We start from the raw sequence: 24,692 nt of genomic DNA, 5'->3' as shown, positions 1-24,692 counted from the left end.
CCCCCAGATACCCCTGAGTCAAACTGACAGTTAAATTCAGGGCCAATAAGAGCAAACTGGGCCCTTTAGAAGACGTGGCTCAAAGATAGTCTCTAAAATTGTGCCTTTTAGACAAAGGCTGAAATTAGGAGATTTAGCAATGGCGCTGTTAGAAATACAGTCATATGAAAAAGTTTGGGAACCCCTCTCAGCCGGCATTATAATTGACTCTGCTTTCACAAAAAAAATATAAAAGTGGTATGTCTTTAATTTACCAGGAACAGCTAAGTACTGGGATGTTTTCCAAACAAAGATTTTTTGAAAAGCAGTATTTGGTTGTATGAAATAAAATAAAATGTGAAAAACTGGCTGTGCAAAAATATGGGTACCCTTGTGGTTTTGTTGATTTTAATGCCTGTAACAGCATGTAAAACTGATGACTTTAAACACAAAGTTGGTTGGATTATGTTGTTAAGCCTTGAACCTCATAGAAATGTCTGTTTAATCATGTGAAAATGTATTTTAGGTGCCTAAATGCAAGTTGCACTTCTCTTTGACTCTCTGCTGAAGTGAGACAGAATGGGATCATCAAAACAGCTCCCAAAATATCTTAAAAACAAAGATTATTCATTGTCATGGTTTAGGGGAAGGCTACAAGAAGCTTTCCCAAAGGTTTCAATTGTCAATTTCTACTGTAAGGAACGTTGTCAGGGAATGGAAGGACACAGGCACAGTGGCAGTTAAACCCAGGTCTAGCAGACCAAGAAAAGTACAAGAGCGGCATATGCGGCGGATTGTGAGAATGGTTGCACACAACCCAAAGATCACCTCCAAAGACCTGCAAGAACATCTGGCTGCAGATTGTGTATCTGTACATGGTTCTACAATTCAGTGCAATTTGCACCAAAACATCTGTATGGCCGGGTGATGGGAAGGAAGCCCTTTCTGCGCCCACGCCACAGATACAGTTGCATGGAGTATGCAAAAGCTCATTTAGACAAGCCAGATTCTTATTGGAAGAAAATGCTTTGGACTGATGAGACAAAAATTAAGTTATTTGGTCTTTATAAAAAGCAGATGTTTTGGTGCAAATTGCGCTGAATTGTTGAACGATGTACAGATACACAACCTGCAGCCAGATGTTCTTGCAGGTCTTTGGAGGTGATCTGTGGGTTGTGTGCAACCATTCTCACAATCCTCCACCTATGCCGCTCCTGTTTTTTTCTTGGTCTGCCATGCCTGGGTTTAACTGCCACTATGCCTGTGTCCTTCCATTTCCTGACAACGTTCCCTACAGTCGAAATTGACAATTGAAACCTTTGGGAAAGCTTCTTGTAGCCTTCCCCTAAACCATGACAATGAATAATCTTTGTTTTTCAGATCTTTTGGGAGCTGCTTTGATGATCGCATTCTGTCTCACTTCAGCAGAGAGTCAAAGAGAAGTGCAACTTGCATTTAGGCACCTAAAATACATTTTCTCATGATTAAACAGACATTTCTATGAGGTTCAAGGCTTACCAACATAATCTGACCAACTTTATGTTTAAAGTCATCAGTTGTACATGCTGTTACAGGCATTAAAATCAACAAAACCACAAGGGTTCCTATATTTTTGCACAGCCAGTTTTTCACATTTTATTTTATTTCATACAACCAAATACTGCTTTTCAAAAGATCTTTGTTTGGAAAACATCCCAGTACTTAGCTGTTCCTGGTAAATTAAAGACATACCACTTTTATCTTTTTTTTGTGAAAGCAGAGTCAATTATAATGCCGGCTGAGAGGGGATCCCAAACTTTTTCATATGACTGTATAAAGGTTTTTTGAACACTTCACAAGAAAAACAGTTTCTAGTAGAAACCCAAATTACAATTCATTTTGAACCTGAAAATTAGCATTCTGTGTGACCTCTAACTTTGCAATTCATAGTTTATTTTGTGTGTTGTTTCTCTGCTATACTTGATCATGTAACATGTATCCAACAGGAGAGCTTATCCAAGGCTAGAGAATCCTTGAAAGATTACCAGTGGGCTGCTCAGGGAGCAATAGGCTTCCTTCATAATGCTGAAGCCACCTTTTTATCAGCTCCTGGAGGGTTCTTGGACTGTACTGAGGAACAAAGGCAGACCCGGCAGGCTCTAGAGGCTCTTGAAAATGGATTCCAGGCTCATATTTTACACCTTGTGGAACTCGTGCCCCAACAACCCTGCCTGTCCCGCCCAAAGACTGAGCAGCTCCACATTAGCATCCTTAGTCAGTTGTTGGTAGGAAGAGCCATACTGGAAGCCCAAGCCCAACTCAGGCTGGAGACCTTGCAGAGGTACTGGCTGTTCTTACCTAATTTAAGCGATTCTATATAGCTTTTGTCTGGCATTGATGTGATTTATTTCTGTGCTTTTCTTTATAGTTTATAATCTTCATAAAGTAAAACACCTAAAAGGCTAATTTCTCACAGGTGTGTACTATCAAAAGAGAGCCACAGGACGTGTCATGAGGACATACGTCAGCGTCTCTCTGGGTCTGAAGCCAAGCTTTCAGAATGTGCTGCAAAACAAGTGACGTCATATGGCAAATGTGTTGTCCAACTAAAAAGAGCTAAGGTAGGTTTGATGCATTATTTTGCTGGTGATTAGCAAATATTTAATAAAAAATTCTACAGACTCAGGATTTATCAGAACCTTATCGGAACCTTGCCATGTCATCAAAAAAGATTTGCCAACAGCATGGCTCTAATGGGCCTTTCAGTTTGTTCACCACTTATTTCAAGACTGGGATATCTCAAATACTATAAGATTGATCTCAAAGCAATTTTTTTCCTAACATGAATGGGTACCAGGCGACTTTGATGATTCCCTGACTTTTACTTCCGCGATCAGCAGGTTGACATTTTTGGAGTTCAGTAAAATATCTCATCAACTTTTGAAAGGATAACCACAACATTTGGAACAGTTGTCCATGGTGCCCAGGCGATGCGTCAGAATTATTTTGGTTATCCCACAACATTTCTTCACCTTAACATATGTGGTGTGAAATGTCTCAAAGCCCAAATGATACCCGTGCCCCCCTCAGTATGGATTGTAATAAATTTAATTTAGCATCATCATCAAATTAAAAGATCAACTTACCCAATACAGTGCTTTTTATGAATAAATAACAGCTAAATTAATGTCATTTCTATCACCTTAGCTGTACTTCTGAGGTGTTCTGATCATTTGCAAACGGTGAACATCTGAAGCATTATACCTGCCAAACATCAGCATTTTAGCACATAAACACGTTAGCCTCACAGAAAAACATAGCTTTGTTTCGTACATGTTTGTTGTACTATTTGCAGCTGTACCACTGTAACAGGAATGCTCTGGACATTTTGAATCACCAAAGTATGTTAAATTCTAAATCTAGCTTTGTCATCTCTTCATTAAGCTTTTGATGGAAGATCTCCGCAGTCTGGCAGGCAAGATAGAAGAACTGAGAGCTGCCTGTCCGATGCAGGGCTGTGGGGTTGGTAAGGATGGCGAGCTGGGCGCCCTCTGGAGGCGCTGGGTGTCTTTACGAAGAGGTGTCGGCCTCCTGCTGGCCCACACAGAACAGAGAGCAGAGGAATGGAAGGACATCACCAAAAGTGTGAGTTTTACCAAGAACAAATCCTTTGACATCTGTAGCTTTAAAACTGGAATACAGATAGATAAATAAATGCAAAATTAAAATATTAAAGAATATCTCTTTTTTGTGTTATTTTATATTCTGGATGCCAAATGTGTGATGTTCACCCATTGTACAAATAATGTTTACTTTACTTACTACTACTGATGTTTAATTGCTTTCTGAGTCAAAATTGGTTGATTGCAGCATAACACAAAGCACAGAAAAGCAATATTTTATTGAGGTGTAAATTTTATTTGTTTTAGATGGAACAGTGTTGCAGCTTTTTGGCCAGTCTCCAGGCTGACGTTCCTGACTCCTCCATTGTGAGTTTCACTCAAGAGGAACCTCAGGAGCTTCTGGCTCAGGCTGAGATAAACCAGGTTGGTCTGGAGAAAGAGCAGCAAGCCTTAGCCTCTCTGGAGCATCGACTGGAGCACGCACTGAGTTTATCCAGTTCCCAGGAACCCATCAGCCCCGGACCTGTTGGCAAAACCCTGGTCAAGATACAAGAGAATGTCCGAAGGTAGGATTTGTTTAATTTACATCTGTAATATTTCATCTGCAATGCCAATGACATCTACAGCTTAACTTGATTGCATATTGTGTGAAAATCGTTGTATAATGTTCATATTTATTTACTTCTTATATTATTATTGTGAGACATTATATTGTGGCATACTGTATATATTTCAATTCTAAATAAGAGCAACTGTCATGGACCACATTTACCCCAGTGATCAATGATTTATAATTCTGATTCTGGATAGTTATTTCTCATTAAAGGTGCAATATACCGTTTCAGGGAAAGGGGATTTCTTTACACTTGCAGAGCCTGCAGTTACTTTTCTCTTCATGTAATTCCTAGTATTGAATAATTCTATAATCATAAATCAAAACAAAATTATTTAGAGGAACCTGAAACCACACGCAAGACTAGAATATGTTTGTGAAAAAAAAACTGTGCGCCCTGCTGCTGTAAACAACAACAGTGAAGCAGTAACTTTTCTGGTAGCTTTCTACATAACTTCAAACATTTTGCCAGGGATCCAATTTTTCTGTGCGTTTGTTTTATATAGTTGTGTGTGCATATACCTTAGAATATTTTCCTTTTCTTTCTCTGACACACCCAAAGTTACACATTTACACATTTTATTAATGTCAGAGATACTGAAATGTTACTGTTCTCCACAGCTTGAAAGAGAGGAACCTGCTGGTGGTTACTGCAGCCCAGGCAGAGGAGAAAGAGAGACAGCAAGTCCAGGAGGAGATCGGACAGGTGGAGCAACACCTGGCGGCCATTCATCCCTCACTGGAAACCTGTTCTAGTCCAAACAAACAACAGGTCCGGCTCCTTATGTACTGCTTAAAATGGGAGCTTGAGATTTGTAAAAAGGCGGTTCAAGTGACATTTCGTGCAGCAAAATATGAGGGTTCTTTAAATGTTAGGATCTACTTAGAAGCATCAATAAAAAAAATAGATTGTATTAAGAGGGCCTTTGAATGTCAGTTGCAGCAGCTTACCACTTGCAAGCTGCAAACATGTCATTAGAACTTAAGTGTTCTTTTCCATAGTGCAGTAAATGTGTTACTGCAAACCATTCTTCTCTTCCAAAGATTGTGTTGGAGCTGCTATAAGCTCCACATCAAATTTTAACCGGAAGATTTGTTAAAGGTCACATATTATGCTAAATGCACTTTTTAAATGTGTTCCAACATATCCATGGGTCCACGGTGTGCCTAGAGACTGCCAAAATATCCAAAAAAATAACAATCTCTCCTTTTCTCACTCTCCCCCTTTCTGAAACCCCCACCCCTCCCCCCCAATATACTCTGTTTAGAATTCTCGCGGTTTATGACGTCATAAACTGCACAGCCACATCCCCATATTTTCTTTATATGTCCATGCTTCCCCCCCACATTAGCAGTAGTCTATGATAACCCCACCCCCCCATTTCTTATTGGTCCACGGCCTCGAGATCCTCTGGAAAATTTTCCGAGCGACAGCCATGTTGCTTTCCCCGCTAAGCGACAAGATGCCCATAGTGCAGCCTGAATGTTACATACACCAAAACAGAATGCTTTTGCTCATACTCCACTAATTTATCTTAACCACAGCAGTCTATGCCTCGTTTTTAATAACACAACGGATAGGAAGCTACCTGTGCTTTTTTTTAAACGGTGAAACTAAAATAATAGTTTTTATTGGTAGTTTTGCCTGACTGGTGTATAGCTATTAGCTTTGGGACAAGCAACCAGCTTTTGCTCATAACACGCTGTTTATATTCCCCACAGCAGTCTGAAAATGACTCGTTTTTAACATGACAAAGGATGGGAAGATATTCCTGTAGAAATCACACTTTGAAGCTACTGTTTTCACTGTTTTAAATCGTCTGAGTCTTATTTTTAGCGTTAGCGCCCATGTAGCTTCGGTTGTAGCACCACGTTTTGCTCCTAATACACTAACTTAGCTTTCCCCTTGCAGTCTAATAATGACTCGTTTTTAACATGACAAAGGATGGGAAGATATTCATGTAGAAATCAAACTTTGAAGCTACTGTTTTCACTGGTTTTAATCATGTCAGGTCATGTCAAATTGTTAAAAGTATGGCTTAGCTCCGGGTAAACACTGTGTTCGCAGTCACGCAGTGTCTCTTTAGTATCGCGAGAGCACGGCAGAGACGGTGGGAGAGCCCCATGGACATATAAAGAAAGCCCGGCAGAGAGGTGGGAGGGGCCAGCCAGATCGCACAAATATAGGTCATCCTGAGACCAGAGGACAATCAGGGTATAGAGGCTTGCTACAATAAATGATCTGAACAGGTTTTTCAGAAAACATCTAAAAAAATAAGTATTAGGGACTACTTAGAGTCTTAGACCATATAAAATTGACAGCAAAGTGCATAATATGTGAGCTTTAAAGAAGTTTGAAAGAAAAGGTTAAGAGCTAAACTGTTGACCCCATCTTGCAGTCTCTACTATTTTCACAAATAGTATTTACAGATGTGTTCTTGCCCATTACCACACCAACAGGAGCTCGAGAAGGATTTGTCCTCTCGGAAAGCAAAACTAAAGTATATCGGGGAAAGTGTGCAGAGCCGGTACGCAGAGATACCAGCGGACATCAGCAGAAGGTTACAAGAAGTTCAGCTGTCTCTACAACAAGAAGAGAAGAAGGTATGTAAAACAGGTTTGAATCCACCGTTAATGTCACACAGTAATGAACCCAACCTCTTACTGTATGGTGTGTGTGTGTGTCTGTCTATGTTAACAGCTCATGGAGGTGAACAACCCAGTTCGGAAGCTGGATAGTCAAGTGGTGGCGTTGGGTTCTGGCTTGGAGAAAGTCAAAGTGTTACTGGAGCAAAAGAGTCCAACAGTCATCGAAGCTCAAAAATCAATCAAGGTGTGTGTATTTTTTGTCTGATGTTTGCTTGTCTGTCAGTGTGTGAATTTGACATAAACCTACTGAAATGTACAAGTCGAAAGTTTAAAGATTTCCATATTATTCATTAATTTATTTATCTTTCTAGTAAAATTCTAAATGTATCACTTTTGAATTTCACTTTTGTTTTGCAGTTATCCTAATTGAGTTTGACGTCAAATCTGATTTTCTACTTTCACATAGCTGCCACGCCTGCCAGCAACATATTGTAGCTTTTACTAACTGTTAACCATCATGCACATGTTTATAGGCTATACCGTGAATGATGGCTAAGTGACGAGAAACTGTAACGTAGTAGACACAAGGTCGCAAAAACTTTGACTATACCCAAATTGACAAATTATCTGTGTCTAAATTATGACTTTCCATTATAAAACTACACCTTCTAAAACAATGACAACTAGCAATTCTGACAACACAACCCCGACAATCAACTGACCACTGTTTCCTAAGATCCGTATTAAAAGTAACTTCAAAGCCTTACATAGTTTCCATTGTTTGCTCTCCAGCGTGTGTGGGATGAGCTGGACGTATGGCACAGCCGCTTGATGTTGCTGGAGAATGAGGTGCAGGATCTCGCTGAGGAGCATCCAGACCATGCTCACCTTCTGATGGACCAGCTCAGCACACCACTGCAGCTCTACCAAAACACAGCGCAGATGGCTGAGCAACGCACCGCCTTTCTCAGCAAGGTCAGCCATACTCGTATTTGCATTGCAGTGTTTGTACTCTATTAAAGGTGTAGTCAGGAGATTCTGAAAAGAACACTTGTAGTCATAATCACTTTTTGTGAAAACTTGTCTTTACCATGTGTGCTTAAAAAAGAAAACTTATTTTGACAAAACGTGATTTTGTCAACAAGTGTTCTCCAGAATCCACTGACTCCACCTTTAGATATAGGAAAGCAAGAACAAGAAGCTTGAGTGTTGACACAGTTACATCAACGGTGAAAGTGGTTTCTAGAAATATACAAATCAGTTCATAAACCCTCCTAACTGGTTGGTTACTGTATATTTTCTATACTCCTTTTTAGATCCCGGCCTGTCTTCATGAGTTTGATGGCATTGTGTACAGCGCCACCTGCTGGTTAGCTGAGGCCCAGACCTGGCTCACTGCTTCCAGCTCCTTCACAACAGCCAGAAGCCTACAGAGTCATGCAAACTCCCTGCAGGTCAGTAACAAACAAAGAAACAAAAACATATTGAAAAATAATCTCACATTCTTTAACCTTTCATGATTATGTTTTTTTGTCTCTTAAATCATCATGTATTTTATCCTAAATATCTTAAAGTGAAGTTGAACAGTGTATTAATTATTTCCTTCTTGTGTAACACCCATTTATAAAATTGTTATATAGTTCTTTAAATAAATAACTTAATACATATTCCTCTCATCACTTGTGTAAAGACTTGGTGGATGATGCCATCTTTTGTCCTTGAAGGCTACTGTAGCTTCTGTAAATTAAATTAAAAGGAGGGGTAGAGACGGAACGTTGCAATCTAAATTTTGGTGTTGCCAAAAAATACACCTTTATAACACACTGCCAGTTTAAATATGATTTTCATGTTGATGATACATTTAATTTAAAAACCTGCACATACAGTTGGTGCTGGACGACTCCCAGAGGATCAGACACAGCCTGCAGGACTTCAGACAGGTCCTGGATGAGATCTCTTCTGTGTGTGACGTCACAACGCAGAGGGAGAAGCTGGACCACAATGACAAACAATTGCTCAAAACACAGCACAAGATCATAGAGCAGCTGGACAAGCTCCTGCAGGCTGCAGAGGTAAGTAAAGGGGGAAATAAAGGGGAATTTGTTACATTTTGGGTCATCAAGTTGTTAGTGACCACACATGAAAAGGCCAGGAATCTGCTTTAACATACATTTTTGTTCCTACCCCTCACTTTTGTGCAGAGTGGATATCCCCATATTTCCATATTGAAATACATCTAATTTTTCTATTTTGGCATATTAACTGCATATTTAAGTAGAAGGGATGTTCTCCTGCATTGTCCCTACATTTTGAGATTGAGGGCTTAATAAAACCTATACATGTTTTTTTTGTATGTGTAGCATGTGAAACATTCTTTGTATTTTATTGACATAAAATGCATAGTCAAGCAGCTGGAATAAGTTTGTGGCAATGTTAATTTCAGGTGGTGGAGTCTGTAGAAGGGGAGCTGACTACCATGGAGAAGAATGTACCAAAGATCAGAGCCATTTTATCCATCATGGAAAACTCCAACATAACTCTGACAGAGCATCTTAACAACCGACAGGTGATACAATGGATTTAACATTCTTATGTTCAAATTTCATGTGAATGCTTCTAACAGCAAGTCACACATAGAACATGCAAACAGAATTATAATTGCTAAAATGTGAAAATACATTGATGTGTGTAAGTCTAGCTGTAAGACTCTCTTATTAATTAAGGACATAAGCCAACAGTTCTTCCTTCAGCATAGAATCCCAAAACTTTCTTTATATCCATTATATATATTTATATGAAATCACTGATTTGACAAAAAAAGTGTGACCACTGGTTAATCTAGTGATTTTACACATGAACATCCATACATAAATCCAACTCATCATCTAAAAATTGCAAAGAATTGTAGATTTAACCTCAGAACAAAAAAAAGGTTGAACAAAAATGACATTTGAACCACAATTTAAGCATTTTTTTTCCTGCAGGTTATCCTGGCCAATCTGCAGTCAATGCGGAGGACCCTGGAGGAGATGGAGGGATGTAAAGGAGAGCTGAAGCTGCCACAGGGAGCAGAGGACAGTCTGCTGGTCTTCTCCAGAGCCAAACTCTTACTGCAGCCTCTGGAAGAGCTGGAACAACTCAGCCAGCAACAAGCCACCGTGCTGGAGGTACAGCATAGTGTCTGAACTGCACATACAGAAAACTATTGATTTGTTTTTTTACTGTAGAAGAGTGGGGAGGTTATAAAAAGGTCCCTCAAAAGGCTATTCAGAGTGAAATGTGAAGGAAATAAATCAATCAAGGATATTTGTTGTTAGCAATAGCAAACTTAAAGGTGGAGTAGGTGATTCTGGAGAACGCTTGTTGTCAAAATCACATTTCGTCAATATCAGTGAATATATCCTCATGATCTGCATCCTGTCTGTACTGTGTTTTGCTGGGGGGGGGGGGGTATCCAGGGTTAATACACGGCTTAGGTTCTCTAAACAGGCATGTTGCTAGCTACAGTAGGCCCCCTTTTGTTTACATAACAGTTTAGAGAACCTAGGCTGTGTATCTTACGGTTAAGTTTCTTTTGCAAAACCAACTCAAAGTTGATTTGTATCTATATGGAAACAATGTGTTGATTTTCTCAGCCTTTCGTCTCACAAACACCAACAACATTTCTGTTTTTCTCTGGTTCTCTTGTCTCACAGAACAAGATTAAGGAGGACGATAAGAGCGGTAAGGCTTTGGGTGCAACCACAGTCTCTGACTCTCCTGAAGAAATACTGCAGAGTGATGGATCTCCACACACACATTTAGCACAGGTACTAATATCATGATTATAATAAGGTAGAGTTCATCATCAAACTAAAACAATAACTCCAGTTTTTTAAACATGTATTATTTTGTTTGCGGCAGTCCACCACTTTTTAATTAAATAATGTACTGCCACCAAGTCCAAGATTGGGCTGCAAGGCAGGTTTTGGGGGGAATAAGTCTTTGCTATACATATCCAATAGGTGGGAAACTACATACTATGTAGTCTGGTCTACTTTTAGTTCATTTAGCATAGTTTTTGGATGTCTGTGTAATCACCTTTAGATTACTTTGAGTTAACATAGCAATAATAAAAGGGTTTCCTGGGTAACAAGATATGTTTGTTTATTAATATTTCTCAAAATATATCATCCTTCTTTTCATAATGTGACTAAATGAAAATCCATTCCTCCATTAGGGGCCATTTGTCAAGCCTTTTTCCTGCTATACAGTGCATTATTTAAGCAGTGGAATTGCCAAAAGTAAAAGTACTTAAAATGTTCAACATGAATGATAAGAGGAGAGATGAGAAATACAGCTAATACGAGTGGATGAGTGACTATGGAGTATGTGTCCTGAAAACAAAAACCTTCTCCTCTACCGTATTGCTTGAATATTATAGGAAATGAAAAAAGTTATATTTAAGCTCAATTTCCATTTTCCTTTTTGAATCATATAATGCACTCTTATCACTAAAAGCAGGAGGCTTATGAGGCATCTCATTCAGAGGAGGAGGATGAGAACGAGAGTTGTCACTCGTCGTCATCTGACACACTAACATGCAGTATTCCAGAGGTAAATGTGAAAAACAATTACAGCTCAGGAGAGTACGTTTCTTGGTACCTCTTTATTTTTTTCAATTTTCACTGGAACACTTTTTGAAGTTAGAAAGCTTCCTGTTACTGTTTCACTGTTGTTTGTTACAACCAAATTCTAGTCTTACATTTGGTTACAGGTGCCTCAAAATAATTTAGATTTATGAGCAAATGATTTAATACTAGGAATTACATGTCGAGAACATTTTGTAAACTGACTGCAGGCTCTGCAATTGTAAAAAAAAATCTCCTGCCCCTGAAACTGTGTAGTGCAACTTTAATATTGCTTCTTGTACCCATGGTGGAGGATTTTAGCTGATTGTCGCATGTTTATATAAAGCTGTGTCATGCTGGCTGCTGTATTGCCCCATTAATCCACTCTGTCAGGAGCAGCTGCTTGAAATATGTTGCTCCTGACATTTACATCTATGTGTGTGAGTGTGTGTGTGTGTGTAAATGGCTTCTCTTTGTTTATGCATATTTATCCGATTATTTGTTAGGACCCAGAGGAGACTCTAAACACTTCAGATGTTCAAAGTGATGAGGGCATTGCTGTTAATGAGCCACTAGCAGATCTAAAGGTAAATGATATTCTTTATTTTAGAGCTTTTATCAGCTTGTTTGAAGAGCATTTTGGAAATGTAGCACATTTGTTTAGAATTCTTAGCTTTCAATTTCTTTGTAATTTTTTATATTTTAAAAACATATCAGTGTATTTATTTCCTAAGGATTAAAATACACACGATTCAGATGGATTACTATGGCAGTAACAATGATAATGGCACATTGTGAAAAAAATTCAAAGATTTGTCGGCTTTTGATTTTATCATTTACCTATTTCGGAATCATTTTCAGTGAAATCTGAATTTGTCTTTCAGGCAATGGAGAGTTCAGATGGTCAGTTTACCTCTGAAGTGGAGACAAACACAGAAGCTTCTCAATCTGAGCTTCTATCAGTGAAGCCAGGTCTGGAAGGGTCTGAATCAGAAAATGTTGAAACTGGATTAACAAAAATGGATCCTAAAGCTGAAGATGGCGAAGCATTCGGTCCTAAAACTGTGTCAGCTGAGCCACAAATGGCTTTGTCCACAACTCCCCATCAACGCATGGTAAGTGTTTGAGTCTGTCTTTAAAATCATTTTCCAACTTTGCCTTCAAATGTTTGTTTTCTTTAAAAAAAAGTCTAATATTACCCCATCAACGCCATCCATCTTCAAACTTAAGATAATTAAACAAGCTGGACTCCAAACCTACATTTTTTCTGTAATGGATGTTTCTTACTGTGAAATCAAATAATATGCAAAGAAAAAAAAAGATAACTCATTAAAATTAATCGTTGTGTTTTCCGTAGTTTGTCTTCAATATCAAGGATACTGTGAATTTGCTTGAGGAGCAAAGTGAAGTCCCAACCATTCAGAGTAGTTCAGCAGAAGAATCCCAACAAACGCAGGTGTCGCCTGAAGTGCCTACCAGGTAAAAGACGGATTGCGGAAGTGTTTAATACCTCATATACTCAAAGCATTCCATAGACAGAAACATGTTATGTGCTCCCTTTGGTCCCTAGCTTGGCTGGACAAGAAGAAGAAGATAAGTTGAATGCTGCTATTACTAATACAGAATTGGACCAAGACAGATCTCTAAAACCTGAAAGCGGATTCCCAGACCTCCATACCAAGTCCCTTCAGACAGCAGCTGCAGTGGAAGACACCAGACTGGTTCCTGTCAGACCTATAGCTCCATTCACAGCCACTACAGCATCATATGAGATAATAGAGGAGGAAGATGAAGACCTGGCTTTGTCCACAGAACCATATCAACACATGGTAAGTGTTTGGGAAAGAAAAGAGTGTCTTTAAAATCATTTTCCAACTTTTCTTACAAATGTTCATCTTTTTTTAAGAAATATGATATTACCCAGTCAGTGATATCCATCTTTGAACTGAAGTAGTAACTAGCTCAGTGTCCCTGAAGGTCAACGTAGCTTCAGTAAATTGTGCCAACGGGAGGGGTAGAGATGGAACGTTACAATTTACAACTTTCATCACTAAATGATACCAAAATACTCCTTAGTTACACATCTTACTCCTTTAAAGCACATTTACAAAAAAAGTAGTTATTATTTGTGTATTTATATTAATATTTTTAATATGTTATGTATAGTATTCATGGCAGTGACAATAATAGTGACAAATTGTGAAATTATTTGTATTCAGAGATTTGTCCGCAATTGTTTTATTTATCATCGATCTAATTCAGAATCTCATAATTTTTAGTAAAATCTAAATTTGTCTTTCAGGCACTGGAGAGTTCAGATGGTCAGTTTTCTTCTGAAGTGGAGACAAAAACAGAAGCTGTTAAATCTGAGCTTTTGCATGTGAATCCAAGACTGGAAGGGTCTGAATCACAAAATGTTGACACTGGACTGACAACAGTGGACCCTGAAGCTGTGACAGCTGAGACACAAACCACCGCAGCTGAAGACCAGTTTGATGCTGATGCAAAACTGGACCCACAGCGATCACCTAAACCTGAGTCCAGAGTCTCAGACCTCCATACCAAGTCCCTTCAGACAGCAGCTGCAGTGGAAGACACCAGACTGGTTCCTGTCAGACCAATAGCTCCATTCACAGCCACTACAGCATCATATGAGATAATAGAGGAGGAAGATGAAGACCTGGCTTTGTCCATTGATCCCCATCAAGACATGGTAAGTGATTGGGAAAAAAATAGAGACGGCCTCTAATATTTTGGAAACCGTCTTAATTATTCCTCTGATGATTACATTACTAGAAATAACACAAATGGAATGTTCCTTGTAGCCACTTTGAAATAATGTAACTTCTTTTAATAAGTCAGTTGTTAGGATTAGCGATACTGGACCCAAGAGTAGACGGAGACAGGTGTTGGATTTGATGAAAAAAGGTTTATTGTCGGGATAGGAATGAGGTGGGGGAGAAGCTGGTAGTGGATGAGGAAGCTGGGGAATAGCGAGGCAGGTAGGCAGGCTGGTGGGAGTGGTCCGGAGTACTGCAGTCAGAAGAAACACGATGTTAGAATGCGGACAAAAAACACAAGAGCAACAAGTGAAACAACAAGAGAGTAAACTGGAAGCCAGGCACGCATAACCACCACAGGAGTGCGAAGTACAATCTGGCGACGACAGCAGGGAAGCCAGAGGTGTATGTAGGTGGGTTGATTGCTGATGCAGACCAGGTGAGCGGAGACAGACAGGGGGAGTGGCAGGCACAGGAGGAGGAACACACAGCAGCCAGCTGTGATCACAACATCAGTGACATCCATTTTTTTTTATTGATTGAAATGAACCCTGGAAATGAATTATATCTAATGTGATGCTTTTCATATTTGACATTCAATTCATTCTTAAAAGAAAATATAACTTAGATCCAAATTTAATTTATTTGTGTGTTCGCGTTTTCCCTTGTTTCTCTTCAATAACCAGGATGCTAGGAATGTTCTGAAGGAGCAAAGTGAAGTCACAACCACTCAGGGTAATTCAGTGGAAGAATCCCATCAAACACAGGAGTCACCTGATATGACTATCGGGTAAAAGACAGATTGATGGAGTGGTTTATAACTCACATACAAAAGCATTCCATAGACTAAGACATATTGTGTGTTCCCCTTTGGTCCTTAGCTTGGCTGGACATGAAGAAAATGACGTGGAGCAGCCGAGTTGGAATCGACTTTATGCCCAGATCTCTCAAAAACTCACCATTTTGGAAAAAGTTAAGGAGGATAATCAAACCCCGAACAGCTCAGAGGATGGAGGGAGCCATGAAAAGGTAGAAAAATGCAGAAAAATTAATATATTAACATAGATATAACAGGTTGATTCTGATTTACAAACAGTTGAGTATGTGGGAGACATATGATGCAGATGAGGGGTGAGATCAGAACATGAAAAATAGAAGCAAAATCATTTCTAAATAAATGGATGGTAGGCTACCAGCTCCACCATCACATCTGTTTCCAGGGCAACAGTAGCCTTAACCTTTGGAAAGCAGGAACTGTACTATAAAGGACGAGGATGAGGAGAATATTTTGTCCTCTGTGAATATGAAACTCCTTTCATTTTAAGAGTTATCAAGTTCCTAATCGAACATGTTGTTACGAGATGGACCATTAGAAAGAACCTTGAACATTTTATATTATAATTGGTAGGAATAGAAGCTAAATTAGGATTTTTATTTGAAAGTATCTAAATCAATTGTCCTGATAAGATAAATTAATGAATGCAGCAGTTGTTTTCACTGCTTATGTCATGTCATATTATTCCCTTGATACATCCTTTATTTTTTCCTTATCTCACTGTAAACTAACTACTAGTTTTTGCTATTTTCTAGGATAAAGAAATGCAGCTGATATCAACTGGGTCTGCTTCTGCTGTTCTCCAGCTGACACATGAGTCCATCACCACACTAAGAAAAATGGTATATACCATATTAATAGATAGACATTATTTAAGTAGAAAACTGCCTTTATCCATTAAGCAATATTTGGCAATGCAGAAATGAGAAACTGCTCTTTTTTAATTTCCAATACAAGGTGTAGTCAGCAATTCTTTTATCAAAAATACCTTTTAAAGGTGCGCTGAAAAAAAATCCAGTGTTATTAAGGCTCTGTAAATGGGCATGTTGCTAGCCACGGTGGGCCCCCTTTGTTTACATACCCATTTACAGAGCCTAGCCTGTGTATTAACACCAGATTTTCCTTCCAGCACACACACAGTATGGACAGGTAGCAGATCGTGAGGCAATATACACTGAGTGTTCACCAGAATTGCAGACTCCTCCTTTAAACTGAAGCAAAAATAAAGATGTTACTAAAATCTCAGCCCTGATCACAATGTGTTTTATTATGCCCCAGGTGAGCTCTGCAGACGGTTCACATCCAGTTGTGAATGAGGAGTTGTATAAAGCTGTACGGAGGCTCCTGCTCTGTATGGACACACTGACAGACTTTGTGTCGACTCCTGGTGGCACTGGTGAACATGAGCCCCATGTGAGGCTCCTACAGCAGGAGGTGACTGACCATAATGCTACTCAAACATACATCAGTACATAAAACCACAAGTATCAATAACATAACTGCAAATTTGGTAACTCTGTATTATATAAAACATACTGTATTTAAAAAAAGAGAGAGATAGAGATGCCAGCAGCCTGGCTTTATAATGTAATTTTGTTGATGCACTCTTTCTTAAAGCACTTTTCTCTGTTTCTGACTAAATTCCTGCATAGTGTGTATCAGCTGAGCTGGTGACTCTGGCTGAGCTGTTGAGTGAAGTGGAGTCGATGAACAAACTTGCTCTTTCAAAAGAAGAATCAGAAGCTCTCCACTGTCTCGCCTCCCTTCAGAGTTGTGTACACACAGTCCAGCTGGTCTTTACCTCATACCACAGTCAGCTGGGCATCCCACACCACCATCAGGTTTGAAAAATGATGACTGTAGGAGGTAGTTTTATATTGTTCTATTTGTACTTTTACTTGAGTAAAAAATTGGAGTAACATTTTTATTGTCACATAGGAGCTCTCCTCCGATCCGATGTGTCTTTTGGACGAGTTTGACCTGGGGCAAAGTGAGATGTTCCCCAGCATAAAGCATGCTCCCAGTTTAGAGGTAACCAGTGCGTTGTAGCTTACTGTGGCTCTATTTATACATTGTATAAAATGTCAAATAAAAACATGTCTAAATCAAGAGAGAGAGAGAGAGAGAGAGAGAGTCAAATATGATTTAAAAACTTGTTGAGCTAATGTGGGTGCCAAAGTTAATATTCAATATTTCAGTTTTCCGAAGAAAAGAGAAAAAACTATTACCAAATGGTACCCACTAAAATCCGACTTAAGGTACACCCATATTAGAAAAAAACAACACTTTACCAGTTATAATATTATATAAGGTGATACAGGATCTCTGTTTCAAAAGTGAACAGTGTTTCTCTTAAACTTTTTGCTTCTCCTGCCTCTCTCTCTCCAGCGGTGTGTGATGGGCCGACATCTGAGGGAGAGTCCAGGGGAGAATGCCAAGCTACAGCAGGCTGCCCGGGCCTTGCTTCAGGGGATAACTCGCGTCCTGGAACTGGGTGAAGAATGTATACCAGAAGGGCAAAAGAGCCAGGTTCACAACCGCAGTCAACTTCAAGCCCTTCTCTGCAGTCACAAGGTATCTCACTGTGCTTTCAACAAGTACTACAACAGGGAAACGGCAAAGACCTTCCCAAGAGAGTGCACAAGCCTCTCAAGGGTTATCAAAAGAAGAGTCCAAGCTGAAAACTCAAATACTGAATGATTTATCTTTTCCTCTACTTTCTGCGTGGTTTGTTCATTTGCTGCTGCTGCTGTGGTATGCACATTTTAAATGAAGTCTTTATGTCACCATCATCAAATCAAACCGTATCAAAGATGGAGTCAGCGATTCTGGAGAACTCTTGTTGTCAAAATCACTTTTGTCAAAATCAGTGAATATCTCTTTATGATCTCTTACCCGTCCATACTGTGTGTGCGCTGGCCCACTCTAGCTAGCCACATGTCCGTTAACAGAGCCTAGGCAGTGTGTTGACACTGCATTTCCCCAGTACGCACACAGTACGGACAGGTAGCGGAAGAGATATTCACTGATACTGACCACAAATTATTGTGAAAGGCGACACAAAGTGCTTCACAGAATAAAAAGAAAACAAAAAGAAGAAAGAAAACAAGAAGAAGAAAGAAAATCCCATCCAAAGTTTGAATAAATAAACTCTCTCTCTCTCTCTCTCTCTCTCTCTCTCTCTCTCTCTCTCTCTCTCTCTCTCTCTCTCTCTCTCTCTCTCTCTCTCTCTCTCTCTCTCTCTCTCTCTCTCTCTCTCTCTCTCTCTCTCTCTCTCTCATCCAGAATCTCCTGCAGGTGCTCCGGTCTCAGCTGGCCTTCGTGCAGCATCTGTTCCAACGAGAGCCGGGAGCGATGCGGTGTCAGGAGGATGAGATGCTACGGCTGGAAGTCAGGGCCAAAGCTTTGCTGCAACTTTCCCTGGAACAGGACGCGGCTTCTCAGAGGAGGATCCAGGTTTGTAGAGCACATATCAATTCATACATAAACAAAAAGAAAAAAATCTTGAATTTGTTTTTTTTGTGCTGACAAAGTAAATGTTAAAACTGCTGTAGGAGTGGGCCCGGTGGGAGGATAGTTGCGGTGGACTGGGCAGAGTGTTGGACGATGTTGAAGCCTCCGTCAGTGTGGAACCAGAGGGAGACGACGAGAAGTTAATAAAGAACAGACACGATGGTTGCCAGGTAAAACCCTGATGGCACCTCATGCAAATGTGCTCAATGTGTTGCTGGGCTTCTATTGATACGAGTTTTAATTCTCACTTCTTCTCCTCTGCTTTTAATCATTTGCACATTTCCTCTCCTGTTTGCCCTTTTTCTGCCTCTTAAAGGTACAGCGTGTAGAAATATACAAAATAATCATTGTGCATATACTGCCTTTATAAGTTATACATTTCTGTCATCCACTGCCATTTTTACGACATTTTACATTTCACACACTCACGCTTCTTTAATGCACCATTTTCTCTACTTTCTCTTCGTGGACCTGGGCTTGTCAAGAGAATCTCACAGAGCTTGACGTGAACTCAGCCTAACTACTACTGCTGCTTTTCCTTTTCTCTCAGCAAACGTTGGTCCAGCTGGATGAGAGCAGAGCTGCTCTAGGACTGATCCTGGACCAGAGGAAGGTGCTGCAGACAGACCCAGTGCTCGCTGCCACAGTCACTCACACAGGAGGCGGCCTCCAGCTGAGATGGCAGAGAGCCTACAGGCGGACAGAGCAGGAGATCCAACGCTGCAGAGATATCCAGGACAGTGGGGCCAGGTGGGGCAGGCTCAAACATACAAACTTAAAACTTTTCTTTTAAAAAACTGGATTATTTTATTATCTATTGAAGTATATCAGGCCGTTTTTGATGAATGTTATTGTTTGAATCAACCATATTACGATATTACTCACTTTACCTTTTAATAATGTGTATAATGTTTTTGCATTACAATGCTGCCTATGCAAACCATTGACATTCAGCATTGCCTATACAATGCTGAATGTCAACTTCTCTAACTGATTTCCTACATGTTACTGCTCATAACAGCCTCTATAGAAAATGCCTGAATCACCATTTATCAATTTAATTTAAAGGAAAGGTGACGGGAGCTTTAGTTTCCTCTCTCTTTGTGAAGGAGTAGTCATACTCTGTCCCACTGGGTGAGCTCTGTATTTGTTCCCATCCTCCCTACAGATTGCAAGCTGGCTTTGCATCAGTCACAAACCATCTGGTCGGTTCCAGCACACACCTGAAGACTTGGTCAGACCTGGTCCACACCCCTGACCTGGACCAGGAGTGTATTCAAAACAATCTTATTAAACTGCTGGTAAGGATTTAGTGTTGACACTGCATATTTATGTACCGTACCATAAATAGAGAATAACTATTCAAATATGGCCCAATCACCCACAGGGGGTATATTGTTTTTCTCAGTCTCTTGGGGGTGATGTGCCCCCTTTTAAAAGAGCACCAATCTGCAGGTGAACCATTGGAAAGTGTTGTCACTCATAATGACATTAAAGCCTAGATTTGCTTTCGTAAATGACAATAAATATTATTATATACTGTTTATCCAGAGAGTTCAGATAAATATTTCAGTTTTAAATTGTATTTGCCCTTGCAAGAAAAGAAGAATGGCATTCACGCTGAAATACAATTCAGTCAGCCAGTTGTTTGAAATGCATCAATCAGACATGATGGACTAGTTCTACCCACTTCAATAGGACTTCTCCATGGAGATTGGAGCCATGTCTGTGCAGAGGGCGTCTGTATCAGGGGAAGCCACCAAGCTTCTCCACCTAAAGGAAGCCGACTGTCCCGGGCTGAGAGCTCAACTGGCCCAGCTGGAGGTGGACTGGAGCCAGCAGACCTCAGACCTGTCCAAGATACAAGAGCAGCTGCAGCAGGTACACTCTTTACATTAGTACTTAAATGTGCAATATATGATTTGTCAACATCACACACTGTCTATTTTCTCTATGAGGCACTGTTTATTTGCATTTACTTTACAATTTGTCTTTGTATAACACTTGTACAGTATATTTTATATTTCACTTATTCTTCTTTCTGTCATTTTGAAGTTACGTACATGGCAAAATTATTTACTTCGGGGTGAATACTTCTATCTTATCTTATCGTACAGTGTTTTTAACCTCTGCTCAAATATACAGTACCTTTGAACCGTAACAGTAAGATGATTAGATACCTCACTTTAACTATTCACTGATCTACCACTATAATATATGGTGTCACAGTGATCCCCAGCCTTAATTGCATATTGGCTCAGCTTTTTCCAAAATTTTTAAACAAATGTCCTATAAACCTTGAACATTACTTCAAGCCCTTCAATTAATAACAATTAATTGGTCCAAATACCATGGAAGTTCTGTTTGGTTTCAAAAAATCCCCTCCGGTAAAGGGAGTGTAACCCCCGATGATCTCAGCTTTAGGGAGGATTTTAAAAAAGAAGTTGAAGGACACTTTTAATTTCTCCTCGCCATCTATCACCAGTGAATGGAACCAGATATCTTCCATTATAATAATTACACCAGTGCTGCCAGACAGTTCATTTTGATGTCTTATATTTTGGCAATCCCCTCAAGGGAGTATGATATATCTCATCTACCAGAAATAGATTGGACAGGACAGTCACACTGAAATAGTCCATTGTAAGACATCTGAGGATTATTGTTTAACTACCTAAATGAAAATATCTAACAGAAAAGTTGTGAAGTTCATCTCCCTTTCTTCTCTGTTGTCTTGTGGACATTAGCAGTTGCTGGCGTCATGGCCTCCTGTGAAGCTGCTGTCAGACCTTGATGTCTGGCTGGAGAAGAAGGAAGCTCGACTCAACAAGGAGAAAGAAACAATCCTCAAGTTCAAAGATGCTGCTCAGGTTACTGAAATACTACAGAACTTCCAGGTACTAAAACCTCCAAAACCTAGAAACCTAGAGAAAAATAATGCCTGAGATTCAATAAATATAAAAAAAATATTAGTTTATCCTTTAATAATAGTACTGTGTTTATGCATCCCTTCCTTAGGCAAGGCAAGGCAAGTTTATTTACAGTAGCTATATAGCACAATTCAGACACAAGGCCACTCGAAGTGCTTTACAGGGGCAAGATTGAAATACATAAAACACATTAGAAAAGCGAATGAATAGAAATAAAACATTTAAATACAATAAAATTGCAGGTTAAAATGGAATGGAAACAGAAAAGTCCCTTAGTGGGTCTAACATTTTCTGCAGCTGCATATAGCTACATACGTATATGCAGCTGCATATAGCTACATATATGCATAATACATTGGAAATATGTTTCTGGTCAGCCATTTGAAAAAAAACTAAATACCTCTATGAGATCAGAAGTGCTTGATTTAGTATATTATTCCAATATAGAAGACAACTGGAAACCTCCCCTGTATTTTTAAAATATTAATACGAGTGTTCAGTATTGATTTCTTCTAGCACAATGTTCTTTCTCAGGAGATAAAGGCAGGCATGGCCAATGGGCAGCTTCTTCTTGATTTCCTGTGCCAGTCTGGGCCTCAGCTGTTTGGAGTGGAAGTCCACGCTCTCAGCTCTGAGCATACAATGTTTGCAGAGAAACTCGGAGACCTCAGATGGAAGTGGCAGGAAGTTCAGACAGAGCTAGAGAGCCAGGTCTGTTCATCAGCTACAAATATACGGCAAAATCTGAATTTAAATTAGCCTAATGTATCTTAGTTTTTATTTTAATTATATTATCATATTTTGTCATTCAAATTAATTTGTGCTAGGAACAGAAGTAGTTATTTTGAAGACATTACAGTCTACTATATGTAATGTATGTGTGAATCAAAAATGCTTTCTTCTAACTAAGAAGTTAAAGAATCCAAATATTTTTTATATATATATATATGTTATATATACAAATATGTTGAATCTTGTAAAAACTTTATTAAATCAATAAACCCAGTCAGTCAAACCCCAAATATAGTCAAAATCTAAGCCAGCGAAAATGGAAAAAGATTTGTAGCCCTCCAAATACACGTGAACCAGCCATTGTTTGGCTTTGTCTTCTCAGATCCACGCAGCAGAACAGACACATCACACTTGTGCAGACAGAGAGAGGAGGTTACAGCATCTTCACGGCTGGATAGAGCAGCAGAGGAAGCTGCTGAATGAGTGGAAACAGCCCACCTGTCAAACCATAGCTCGTAAAGCTCTTGTGGAGTTGGAGGTACGGTGATGGGGATGTGAACAGGTGTATTTTTGAACTGTGTGTGTCTGTCTCTCTCTCTCACTCACTCACTCACTCATTAGACTCACTCACTCACTCACTCACTCGCTCATTACTCACTCAAACACTCACTCATTAAATTCACTCACTCACTCACTCACTCACTCACTCACTCACTCACTCACTCACTCACTCACTCACTCACTCACTCACTCACTCACTCACTCACTCACTCACTCACTCACTCACACACACACTGCTTTCACTGATCTAAGACTACTCTGTTTTTCGTCCAGTCCGCTCAGAGCAAAGTGCAGCATGTGTCCGTGGCTTTGCAGAAGCTGAAATCCACAAGAGTGCATGTTGAGGGGGAAGAGGATCACCCTTCCGATATCTCTATGGCTGGCAAGACAGAGAGTGTTTGTCATGCTTGTGGGGATCTTGGTCAACAGGTAAATATAAATGTGTTATGGCAATCAGAAAGATGGAGAAATAAGGTGCAGAATAAATAAATACAATTTTGTGAATTCTAAAAGATATTTATGAATTGGTATGCAGGAGATCCTTAAGAAGGAGCCCACCATTACTTGTCACATGCCCATTTACAGAGCCTAGGCGATGTATTAACACTGGATTTTCAGCATACACACAGTATGGACAGGTAGCGGATATTTTGACAACAGGCATTCTCCAGAATCTCTGACTCCACCTCTCACTTAAATTGTGAAAAACTAGATGTGTTTCCTGGCACCCAGTTTTATTACTCAGGACAAATATTTTCAATCAGACTTTTTTAAACGCTTATAAAGACAACCAACTTTGATGTCACATATTTCTTTTTAACATTTTAAACCAGACTCCCAGAGGCTTTAAATGGAAAAATAGTTACAAAAAGCTAATTTATTATTTGTGTCCTCGTTGGTATAATGAACAAACTTGAATACTTAGAAAAAGCATTGTGCTTCCAGTTACCCACGTACCAAGAATACTTGGATGATTACATTTATTTATTGAAATTCTAATGGGATATTGTTATTTTCCCTTAGAATTAGTAATTGGTTCCTAAAAAATAAAAGGGTAAACTTCAGTGATGCTGTATTACCGAAAATCATCCTGTCTTCCTTTGTGGTGATTTGTAGATGGAAGCTCTGAGACCAGCTCTGAAGCAGACTGTGGAGGAGTGGAGTAGTTTTGAGAGAGATGTGAGGGAGGTTTCTCTGCTCGCCACCAGGGTGCGCTGTGCTGTCCTGCATCAGCCACCTCCTCTGTTCTCACTAAAGCAGGCACAAGGATACATGGACATACTACAGGTGAGCAAAAGCACTGATCGTTATTTGTTCATATATGAACATACAGGAGTTATCCTGTAGCTAAAAATCTAGATAATCAGATGTTGTATTTCACCATAATGATCATCACATCAATTCTGGTCAGTTTTGATGCTTTATATATCTATATATTAGAAAGTCGATCTAAAGTCCAAAGGGCTGGAAAGCTTTTAAGCTACAATCTTAAAAAGTAATCAACGTTTCTGTTTGTAACAGACTGTTGTAACTGTATGACATTAAAAGCCCTTCCACCTAGTTTTGAAAGATTGCCTTCAATACTTGCCAGTCACTATACTTAGGTTTTGGGGTTGTAAAGAAGGGAATGAGTGTATGAAGTGTATTTTTTTTTGGTGCACAGCAACTACAGGAGGATACCAGAAAAGGGGAAGAGCTTTGGGCATCTTTGGACCAATCCCATCAGTGTCTTGTGAAGACTATTCATTGCAAAGCAGCAAAGTATCTGGATAATCAGGTGGAAGAAGAGCGAAAGAGGTTAGTGACCAGATGTAGTATCACCAAAGTTTGAAAAAAAAGAACTCAAAAGTCAATTGAGTGAAATAAAAAAAAACTAGGAATTATAATACAAAAGTAAAATATCCTTCTTTTTAAGTCTAATAAGAAACACTTGATTTTAATAAAAAGT

At 39.4% G+C, this 24,692-nt stretch overlaps 1 protein-coding gene across 10 annotated transcripts in view; it reads left to right on the top strand.

Moving 5' to 3' along the window:
* syne2a (spectrin repeat containing, nuclear envelope 2a) overlaps positions 1 to 24,692 on the top strand; it is a 96,300-nt gene that overhangs the window by 42,433 nt on the left and 29,175 nt on the right. For 6 of the 10 annotated variants that reach the window (XM_080047861.1, XM_080047865.1, XM_080047863.1 and 3 more), the window contains exons 50-86: positions 1,965 to 2,299; positions 2,435 to 2,579; positions 3,403 to 3,603; positions 3,888 to 4,147; positions 4,816 to 4,966; positions 6,655 to 6,798; positions 6,896 to 7,027; positions 7,576 to 7,758; positions 8,100 to 8,237; positions 8,670 to 8,855; positions 9,227 to 9,349; positions 9,768 to 9,950; positions 10,479 to 10,592; positions 11,284 to 11,379; positions 11,900 to 11,980; positions 12,278 to 12,508; positions 12,751 to 12,872; positions 12,964 to 13,222; positions 13,696 to 14,106; positions 14,860 to 14,963; positions 15,055 to 15,202; positions 15,764 to 15,850; positions 16,287 to 16,442; positions 16,661 to 16,849; positions 16,947 to 17,039; positions 17,397 to 17,582; positions 18,294 to 18,464; positions 18,563 to 18,691; positions 19,072 to 19,271; positions 19,690 to 19,822; positions 20,220 to 20,402; positions 21,269 to 21,418; positions 21,968 to 22,162; positions 22,566 to 22,721; positions 23,018 to 23,173; positions 23,861 to 24,031; positions 24,408 to 24,541. In XM_080047861.1, coding sequence (XP_079903987.1) covers positions 1,965 to 2,299; positions 2,435 to 2,579; positions 3,403 to 3,603; positions 3,888 to 4,147; positions 4,816 to 4,966; positions 6,655 to 6,798; positions 6,896 to 7,027; positions 7,576 to 7,758; positions 8,100 to 8,237; positions 8,670 to 8,855; positions 9,227 to 9,349; positions 9,768 to 9,950; positions 10,479 to 10,592; positions 11,284 to 11,379; positions 11,900 to 11,980; positions 12,278 to 12,508; positions 12,751 to 12,872; positions 12,964 to 13,222; positions 13,696 to 14,106; positions 14,860 to 14,963; positions 15,055 to 15,202; positions 15,764 to 15,850; positions 16,287 to 16,442; positions 16,661 to 16,849; positions 16,947 to 17,039; positions 17,397 to 17,582; positions 18,294 to 18,464; positions 18,563 to 18,691; positions 19,072 to 19,271; positions 19,690 to 19,822; positions 20,220 to 20,402; positions 21,269 to 21,418; positions 21,968 to 22,162; positions 22,566 to 22,721; positions 23,018 to 23,173; positions 23,861 to 24,031; positions 24,408 to 24,541 — 6,236 coding nt within the window. The remainder of the gene's footprint in view (positions 1 to 1,964; positions 2,300 to 2,434; positions 2,580 to 3,402; positions 3,604 to 3,887; positions 4,148 to 4,815; positions 4,967 to 6,654; positions 6,799 to 6,895; positions 7,028 to 7,575; positions 7,759 to 8,099; positions 8,238 to 8,669; positions 8,856 to 9,226; positions 9,350 to 9,767; positions 9,951 to 10,478; positions 10,593 to 11,283; positions 11,380 to 11,899; positions 11,981 to 12,277; positions 12,509 to 12,750; positions 12,873 to 12,963; positions 13,223 to 13,695; positions 14,107 to 14,859; positions 14,964 to 15,054; positions 15,203 to 15,763; positions 15,851 to 16,286; positions 16,443 to 16,660; positions 16,850 to 16,946; positions 17,040 to 17,396; positions 17,583 to 18,293; positions 18,465 to 18,562; positions 18,692 to 19,071; positions 19,272 to 19,689; positions 19,823 to 20,219; positions 20,403 to 21,268; positions 21,419 to 21,967; positions 22,163 to 22,565; positions 22,722 to 23,017; positions 23,174 to 23,860; positions 24,032 to 24,407; positions 24,542 to 24,692) is intronic. The other 4 variants (XM_080047862.1, XM_080047868.1, XM_080047867.1 and 1 more) reach the window with 4 other exon arrangements.

The sequence above is a fragment of the Ammodytes marinus genome (assembly GCF_949987685.1).
Source record: "Ammodytes marinus genome assembly, chromosome: 19".
Taxonomy (NCBI): Eukaryota; Metazoa; Chordata; class Actinopteri; order Uranoscopiformes; family Ammodytidae; genus Ammodytes; species Ammodytes marinus.
This window is presented reverse-complemented; position numbering and strand designations above follow the sequence as displayed.